At 33.0% G+C, this 9,974-nt stretch overlaps 1 protein-coding gene across 2 annotated transcripts; it reads right to left on the bottom strand.

Annotated features, from left to right (window-relative positions):
* Nucleotides 1-4,280: 4,280 nt before the first annotated feature.
* On the bottom strand, nucleotides 4,281-9,369 carry LOC11440909 (zinc finger CCCH domain-containing protein 53). 2 transcript variants are annotated; one of them, XM_024781526.2, is made up of 10 exons: nucleotides 9,122-9,369; nucleotides 7,840-8,872; nucleotides 7,555-7,737; nucleotides 7,284-7,463; nucleotides 6,934-7,022; nucleotides 6,602-6,844; nucleotides 6,296-6,473; nucleotides 5,564-5,776; nucleotides 5,383-5,462; nucleotides 4,281-5,031 (listed from the first exon to the last, which is right to left on the bottom strand). In XM_024781526.2, the coding sequence occupies exons 2-9, from the start codon at nucleotides 8,688-8,690 to the stop codon at nucleotides 5,399-5,401; spliced, it is 2,001 nt and encodes a 666-aa protein (XP_024637294.1). In that variant the 5' UTR covers nucleotides 8,691-8,872; nucleotides 9,122-9,369; the 3' UTR covers nucleotides 4,281-5,031; nucleotides 5,383-5,398. The 2 variants fall into 2 exon arrangements, with proteins under 2 accessions (XP_024637294.1, XP_003605843.1); XM_003605795.4 differs by lacking the exon at nucleotides 9,122-9,369 and having other exon boundaries at nucleotides 7,840-9,084.
* Nucleotides 9,370-9,974: the final 605 nt, after the last annotated feature.

Genomic DNA, 9,974 nt, shown 5'->3' with positions numbered 1-9,974 from the left:
GCACTCATATGTGAATTATGTATATATTCGGTTGAGGCATTTGAACTTGTTTACTTTGATTTTGGCGGAATAATCGAAAAATGCTAGTTTTCATAAACATAGACGAATAATGTCAAATTGATATTTTATGGTCGGATAACTTGTAGGATGGATTCATGCTTATAAAGTAGAATAAGGATTAATTAATGTAGATTGGGTGTCTAAGGTGATGGTTATTATGGTGTGCTTAGTTGTCCGTCTTTGTTATGAAATATGAACTTGAAACAATAATGTTTCTTTAAGGTGAAAGATGTTGATTATGATGATGATTCCTTTGGTGATTATGATTTGTTAATTCGGTGACGACTCTTGTTTGAATTATGACTTATTGATTGTGTGGATTGTAAAACTTGATAATGTCTATGGTGTTGATTACGAATAAAATGTAATTGGAGGTGTACTTTTACATTGTTTGGCGATTATATAGTTGGTGTTAGGCGCATTGTCGAGTCTTATGTGACGTCCATGCATCAGTCATATTGAGTCATATGAGAAATGTAAAATGAGGTGTACCTTTACATAGGTGAAATACGTAGGAGGAGGTGTAATCTTACATGGGTGTCTGATAGAAAATTAGCAAGTGTACTAATTTGAATCGAGTAATAAATTAATTCGTTTCCTCAGGGACTGTTTTAATCTCTACTTAACAAGAACATTAACATTAAGATATAATTAAATCGGGGTTTCCTTAGGCAAATTGGTTTTAAGTGCAATTGTAAATAAAATGACGAAAGTAAAGCTGGTTTTAGAAATAATCTAGAGGGATGACCAGGTCATTCGATTCATCTGCACTTCACTCATTAGCAACCTGTTTCTTATGTCTATGCATGTCACAAAGTTAACGACGAATCAACAATTTAACTTAGGTCAATCCCTTGATCCTAAGTCCGCTTATCTAATCATAATTCCCTAATTCCTTAGGTGAACCTATAATCATCAAAGATTGTTAAGTCCGTTAATTCAATTATCACAACCTAACAACGTTCTATCCCTAGATTGTTCGTTAGATTGAACAGCATAAATATGTCTGAGTCACACGCTACTTTCAATAGTCATATAATCTCTTGAATCAATTATATTGGGTTAGAATCATAAAAGCATTAATATCAATTTATACTGAATAAACTAGATTGACATTCATAAACAATAGATTTTCAGGTTACATAAGTATGAGCTAGTACATAATCATCTTTGACCTAATCACAAAGGATTTAGCTACTCACGGCTAAAGCACAAATAACTAATGATAAAGAAGAATTCATTACATGAAATTGATAACCGGCTATGAGTTTTGATGGTCTCCCACCTTCTGCACAGTGTTCCAGCTCCAAAAGTCAGCTTTTCTCTCCAAAATTTTGAACCCTTCCTTCAGAAAACAACTTCCCTTTTATAGGAAAATTTCTAGAAACGCTAAAATCTTACTCCGATGCTGTAAATCAGAGCACGATTGCTTCACTTAACTCAGATCACAACTGGCGCGTCTGCTAAATCGTAGCCCGATTTTTTCCCATCGGAGCACGACTTTTTACGAGACAAAATGTCTCAAAACTGCACCAAAATCGTAGCCCGATGCCACAAATCGGAGAACGATTTCTTCTTTGTTTGCCAACATGAAATGTATCATTTGTAACTTCTAACTCATGCAAAATCACCCGAACTCAGCTCAAAAGTACATAAAAACCACAATAAAAGTATGCATGACCTAGTTTCATCAGTGTCGATTCATACAGTAAAATTATCTCAAGAATCCAATAGTACCACATGCATCTAGAGGAGTCTAGAACATTGCATGCACTTGTTAATTGGTGAGTCGTGTCATAAATTTAATAAGTGATTTGGTGATTATGTGCATTGGTGAAACTTGGTGAATTATATTAATTGTGATTGATGAATTATATGAATTATGATTGGTGAATTATATGAACTTGGTGATTTACGTGATCGGTGATTAATGTTAATTGTGTAGAGATGTGTACATGTTGATATTTGATATTTTGGTGATGCTTGTGTACTTGGTGATTTTAATTAATGATGTTTATTTTGGTGATAGTAATAAGTATGAATTACATGTATATGATTTGGACTTGTAAAAAAAAATGTATATGATTTGGTGATTTCTTTGGTGTCAATTGTAACACCCTAAACCCTTAAAAGCGATAAATCACGCTGATGATACGACATATCAAGAATCTAGATGTTACATCTTCAATTAAACCACCAAACATGCATAAATAACAACTATCTCAAAACATCGCAGCGGAATAAAACATCATAACAACGGCACCTAATTAAAATATTTCAACAGTCATCCAAATACAGTATGTCTCCAAGTAGCCATGTCATCATACACCTCATGTCATCATCAATACATAGTCTCAAAAATATTCAACTGACATAATAATGATAAACGTCGAAGACCGACCCCTAATCAGAGTCCTAAATCTAAGACGTCAAAAACAATAAACGAGGTAGCTCCAAGCTTTCCTTAGGCAACTCACATTTACTCTTTATATAACATTAATTAAATTGAATTTCTAAAATAACGTTTTTTTATTTTATTTTTGGTCTAATCTAAAATGACGTTTAATTTATGGGTCATGTTAACATGTGCCATTGAAGGCACAAGTTAACATTTGCTATTATTATACTATGAGAAATATTAATGAGTGTTTCAATACATTTTTTAAGCAGCATAAATAATAAATATTTATAAAAATGTGTGTAATTAATATATTAAAAATCTAAATACTTAATTTTTTTAAAAGAATGATTTCTTATTTTAAAATACTTAAAAAGTGTTTTAGAACACTTGTTAACAAAATTTATAATATAAAACGAAATATATAGTTGTAAAAAGAAATAAAGGAAACAATAGTCATGTTACTGTCATTGAGAAGAAAAACAAATTGATATGTCATTGAGAAAATGTTAAATGAGGGTTATGTTGTCATCAAACTTTGAAAGCAACTACCGCGTCAAAACCAACCAAATAGCAATAGCATGACGGCTTGTGCTTATCCACCATTGGTTTTTGAATTTCTACATTTTTCACCAACATTTTAATATTGAGAATGTTAACCGGTGTTTCCAGGATATTGGTTAAGCACCAAATGAAATAAATTTTTATTAACTAGTGCTCTGGAGATGCCTGGGGGCACCGGTTAATAATACCTTTTTAATATTGACCTTGGCATTTTTAGATCAATACATTCACAAATACCTAGATCTGTGAAGCCCTGATACGAGATACGATACTGCACCGATATGGAAAAATTTCAAAAATCATGATACGATACGGCTGAGATACGTTAATAAAAAAATTATATAATTAAATATACAATATAAATATAACCATTTTTAATATACAAATATATTAACAAACAAAAGAAATCAGTCATAGGCTCGTAGCACATCAACATAAATATAAATAATATTGACGATTAAATGATTAGTCAATTACATATACAGTATATCCCAAAAAGAACATCATAAATGTTATGTTATATCCAAAAGAAATATTGTTAGTGCTATATTATATTGATCTAAAAAAGAAGCATTATACTCGAGAGTTAAATTATTTTAGTTAACATTAATTGGATATATTAGGCAGGTATCAGTGCAGGATAATTATCGAATATTTTACTGATACGTATCGGAAAATATAATTATTTTTTTGAAAAAAAATAAGATTTAATCTTCAGATACTCTCTTAATACTCTTAATACGTATCGGAAAATATCAGATAAATATCGATGTAGAATACGCAAAAGATATAATACATAGTCTATTTTAAATTATCTGGGTTTCATAGTCTAGGATTCTTGAAACTTGAATGAAGTAAAAAAGAGGAGAAATAACTCACAGTAACTCACACTCACACACACCCCTAAAGATTCCAGTAACTTACTACTGTCCACTTTTGTCATACGTGTGGGCATCTACCCTTACTTTTAGATCTGTTCATGTCCTTTCTTGTCATCATGAAAGAGAAACTAATGGTTAGAGGGAAAATTATTTATACTATATAATAAAAATAAATATAAATCTATGGCATCACTCACATGGTAGGTGCTGGTTGGTAGGACCCATACACAAACACAACCTGGCATTTTATAAATATGTATGGCCCACTTGCAATGTCAGCAACCCCATGTGATGTTATGTTTTGTGGACCCCTCTTTTTTTCCCTCCAATAATGGCAAAATATAGACAAATCCCACTAAATTTGAAAGGGAAAATAATTGCAGGAACAAAGAGACAAATTCTTCTTTAAAATCAAAAAGCTAACAATAGTAGTAAGAGGCAAATAGACCAATTTTTAAGTCTAAAAATACTCACTTTTGATTCTTGTTTCTAAAATCTTTTCTGTCTGGTAATATAACTGAAACATAATAATATTATCAAAGGTAAAATTCTCCTCTTTTTAACTTTAACTCAACTATTTATACTCTTGAATCTCTTCATTTAACTTCTCTTCAGCTAGTCTTTGTAGTTAACTTGTCTTCATTTACTGTTTTACCACTTCATATGTGCATGCTTTTTCTCTAGGTAAATAATGCTCCAGCTGTACAAAGGACTTGAAATTATGGTACCTGTGAAAGGAGCTACTTCCTAATAATAATACCTTTGTGTGTTATTTAATTTTTTTTACCTGTGGGCAGTAACTATTGAGATATACTCTCTCCGTTCCTGTATGTAATCACCTTTATATCTAATAAAAGGGTACTTAGACATAGGGACGGAGCGAGCCTAAGAGAGAAAGAAAATGGTACTAATAATACTAAGAAAAAGAAAGAGAAATGGCCTGCCCCACTTCCTTTACTGAAACTGCTTTTTTACGTATGGATTTTGTATGGTAGTAAGTAGTATAGTATTGATGATTGATGGTGATGGTGTTGGCATCTTTGGTGGTGGAAGTGATTCTCTACATATTGATATTTGTTGTTGGGATTTGTCAAGGTTTCTTTAATCATCTTTGTTTGCTTCATTTTCCTGTAATCATTGAACACAACATTACAAAACCGACTTCTAAATTTAATAAAACTATACAACAAACCGTCAATATTAACATAACAGAAAAAACCCTCAAGCAATTTCCTTCATATATGAAAATAATAAGTAGTTCTTAAAGTATATAAAAATTTGTTTCATTAACTATTTAAGTATATGAAACTATGTCTGTTTTGTCTCTAACATCTTAACAATGGGCCACCCTTAAAAAAAAAAAAAAATCTTAACAATGGGCCGTTGCTGTAACAATTTTCATATAGAGTGTATCTTTGATATCACAGTGTATCTGAGGGTTTATTCTTAACATAAACATCGGAAGTAAATTAATTTTACCTGAACCTCAGGAAAACTAAATGCCGATCGGTCCACCGGTGCCGGCAAACATCCCAATAGTTCCATGGGCAGAAGAAAACCTAAGTCCAAATTCCAAATCAATTAAAATTTCCAAAATTTCAACAAAAATTATAGGTGATGAAATTCATGTGAATGGAAAGATGAAATGTGATGGCAGTACCTTGGTAATTGGCAGTTATTATATGGTTTAAAAGATCCCATATCAAGAGAAGCTGAAGTTGGTAGTAATTTACTAGTGCCAAATTTAGAGCTAGTAGATGCATCTGAATCAATGGTCTCTAATGGTCCATTAGAGAAGGGACCTACCAAGTCTCCAACAGCTTTTGTAGGGGAAGCAAAAGGGCTATCAGGTAGATTATGCTCCAATTCCAAACTGCATTTATTCATAAACCATTTAAATACAAAGCTCCTTTAGTTTAAATGACAATCAAAGTTAGAAAAACTTGGTAAAAGAAACCTGAATAAATGCCAGAACTTTTGTTTTTAACATGGACTAAAATGAGGAACTTGTTGCAACAAAAAAAAGCTTAAATGTACTTTTGGCCTCCTATGTTTGTCATCGTAGCAATTTTGGTCCCCTAACAAAAAAAATGCAATTTTGACCCCCTAATTTTGCCATGTTTAGGGAAATATGCTCTTTTGGCCCCTTATCTTTACCAAAAAGTTACGATTTTGGCCCCCTTTTTAGGACACGTGGCGGCTTCTTAGCATAGTTGGGAAAATTAGGGGGTCAAAATTGCATTGTTTTTGTTAGGGGGTCAAAATTGCTACGACGACAAACATAGAGGACCAAAAGTGCATTTAAGCCAAAAAAAAAAAAAGTTTTTTACTACTATTCTTTTACCCTATTATTAAAAGTTTTACTTAATCTAAATGAAAATAGGTTTTATACCATTCATGTAAATTAAGCTCCTCTTCATGACTTGAGCTTGTCTTGCCATTTTCATTACTTTCACTGTTTCCATTCTCACCATTGACCAACACTTCCTTCCCAGCATAACCCTTGACTGATTGTTGACCAGCAGAAACAGAAGCATTACTATGAGCTGAAGCAGAATTTGAACCAATCACTGAAATCAAAATTGTATAAATAATACAAATCAATTTCAGTTCAAATTCAAAAACAATTGCTTGCAAATTGCGATGAACAACACCTAAAATCGAAGAGAAATAGACAAATGAAAAATAAAAAAAATACCATCTGAGAACTCGGAGCTTCTGCGAAAAGGAAGTACAAGATTCTGATCGAACATGTTAGGAGATTGAGTAGGAGAATGGACTAGACTTCCGGTGGAAAGTGCACGTTGGTGTTGGTTCTTGATGTCGAGAAGTTGCAGCCCCATTAACCTCCTACGTTGAATCTCAAGAGCTTGTTGTTGCAACTCAGCTTGCTCCTTCCTCCTCCACAACATGTCTTCTGTGTTATAGAACATTCTTTCAGCTAAAAAACATTGAAAAGATACATCACATGTTAATAGGTAGGTTTGAGTTTGACTAAAACATAAATCTTTAAAGCATTACTTAACCTACCAAGTTGAAGATCGTATTGGTCTCTAGCATCAACAAGTCCAGTTGGAGTGCGACACGGTGAAAAATCTCCCTGCTGCTGAAGCTGCTTCCTATACAAACCACATGAATCATGATGAGCATAGTTCAAAGCACGTTTAAGACTACAATTTACAACATCGAAAAGGAAAAATATGCTACAAAGCAAGACACAAACACGGACACCAATTTTTTTTTTTTTAAGAAGCTAAATTAACCCACTTAAACTGGTACCAGAGATAATCGAGCCTGAGGAGCATGCTCTAAATCCCAAGTCAATACCATCCGGCCAAATTGTTAGTGTCAAACACATAAGAGAAGGTGCAGTAACTTACTTATCTGGGATTTTACCCTTCTCCTTGTAAGGCTTAACAAGTACTCGAGCCTCGCAAACAAAATGAGGGTTTCCTTTAGACAAAATGTCCTTCACTGTCTCTGGAAAAACAAATGTAACAAAGCCAAACATACGCTTCTGCTGGTATGGAATCCTCACATCTTGAACAGGACCAAATTTGCTTCAAAAAAAGTAAAAAAAAAAATAAACAAAAATTGTTACTATTTTTTGCATTTGCCAACAATGCAGTATTCACTAAAAACTAAATAAACCTGAAGTATTCTGAAACATCTTCCTCTCTGAAAGTACTATCAGCTGGGAAAGTCAAGTAGATTTGTCTTGAAGCTGGGTTAATCATTCCAGTAGGACTGTACAAAGAAAAATCATTTCTTTCAAGCCTTGATCTTCCAAATTTGTGCAACTCCTCATTCATCATTAGAGCTGCAGCAGCTGCCCTGTAATTATTACATTATTATGATCAAAATTCAGCATCTTTAAAAGCACATGATTGAAATATTAACAGTAATAATACTATATATATATACTTTTTTGTGTACCTTTGAGTATCATTTTGATTTTGTTGCTGCTGTAAAAGGAAATTCATGCCTTTTGGTGAGCAAAGGAAAGAGTTAGAGGCCATGAGTTGAGAAGCAGCAGCAGCAGCAGCAAATCTTTGTTGATGAGAAGATTTAGATCTCAAGAGTTCATGATGATACTGATCCATCATATTTTCAATCTTGTTAGGAGATCCAACAATTGCAGCAGCAGCAGCGGAAGCATCACCATGAAGGAACCTACAACTAGTACCATTTTTACAGTACCCTCTTGCAAAATAAAGACATGGCTTCCACCCTAAACCAGCACTTGGATCCTCAGAACCAGCTAAATAAGCATCATTCACAGAACAACTTCTCCTATGAAGAGAAGAATTACCTCCCCAACCATATGAAGGATCAGAACCATCATTCAAGAAAGAAAGTTGGTCTTGGAGTTGGAAATCATCAATTGGATCTGAATCATCATGGTTTTGAAACTGATCAGACATAGACATAGTAGTAGTAGTAGCTCCCCAAGAAGGGTTAGGGATGGTTAGAGAAGGTGGAAGGTTGAAACCACTACTAAGCCTTGAAGAAGTTGATGAATTTTGCCTTGAAAGGAAATTAGGTGATGGTGATGGAGAAGTTGATGAAGGTGTTGGTGGAGAGTTATTAGAACAAGGTAGTCCTAACTCTTTTCTAGCTTTGAATATCACTGAGTGAATAAGTGATTCAGGACTTAATGCTAATCTTATCATTTCTTTCTCACCATGTTCTTTACTAAGAAGCAAACCCATGATATTTGATGCATTTTCAGGGTCCATGCTTTTGATCCTTGAAAACACCATCTTAGTTGCTTCATAACCATCCATGATTTGATTTGTTTCAAGAAGAAGGAAAAAGAAAAACAAGTCTACTCTATCCTTAATAGAAAACAAAAATATAAATTTTATGTTTCTTTCTCACTCCTATTAGAAGTAAAGTTTCTTTCTCAACCACAAATAAGCCCTACCTACCAAGTTAAAATGAGTATGTTTCTTTCTTTCACAAATTCCTGCAAAGCATAACAAGAGAAAATAAAGTTAAAGAAGAAGAAAAAGGAGATGGGAAGTAGGAAAGTGAAGTGTTAAAAGTAGTATTCTCGTGTGGTTGATTAATAAGAGAGAAAAGAAAGAAAAGAGAGAGAGACATAATAATATGATGGTGGTTGAATTTCACTATAAAAAGAAGCAATGAGTACAATAGCTTGTACAAACCAAAACCAAAAACAAAAAAAACAAAAATAAAAAATATTTCTCTTTACCATATTTCTTAATCCAATATACTATAACACATGAAATGAAAGGATAAACTCTCTTTCTTTGTTGCTATATTTGAAGACAGTTTCCACTAAAACAAACAAACACAATGGCTTATTTGGTGTATTTATTACTACAAAAGCCAAACCACCGCCTTGTTTTGCAGAAGGAGCAGTAGAAGAACCATTCACTTATTATACTGCCCCATCTGTGTGCGTTTTTATGGGGTTCTGTTCTTTGAAAGTGAAGTTGAAAGCTTAGCCGTTTCTATATCCAATATTTTCTTCTCTCTCCCACTTACTTACATAATCATTAATAATTCCAAATTATTGTAGTAGTTAATTAGACGTTCTAATATTTTATTACATGTGTGTATAAGTATAAGGGATTTGGATTTCCTGCTGTTAAAGCAGGACGCTGTAACAGATCAAGATTGTGCGATGTGTGGCTCAGATTGGTTAGCATGATTTTGTATCTACATTAATCTGTACCGTTTGATCTTTAATTAATAGTCAGGATCCTGTACAGCGTAAAACTGTGTGCTTTACTACAGCACGGAATCCCAATCCAAGTATAAGTAAGTGTTTTGTTTGTACTAGTTTTTTTTTCTTCTTTTCCATGTTATATTATTTGTTCAATTAAAAAGATTATAATTTTATGATGGTGAGATCATACTCTATGGCACAGAGAAATATTTAGAATTCATTTGATTTTTTTTCATGTGAAATGAAAAATAATAGTAGTAAAAGGATAATAATAAAAAAAAACTCAGGTTTTGAAGTGACTCTCATTTCATTGTATGAAAATAAATAAAAGATATTGATCTAGGTCAACCTTCTATGATGAGATCAGTTTGCA

This window comes from Medicago truncatula, chromosome 4 (genome assembly GCF_003473485.1).
Source record: "Medicago truncatula cultivar Jemalong A17 chromosome 4, MtrunA17r5.0-ANR, whole genome shotgun sequence".
In the NCBI taxonomy this organism is placed as follows: Eukaryota; Viridiplantae; Streptophyta; class Magnoliopsida; order Fabales; family Fabaceae; genus Medicago; species Medicago truncatula.
This window is presented reverse-complemented; position numbering and strand designations above follow the sequence as displayed.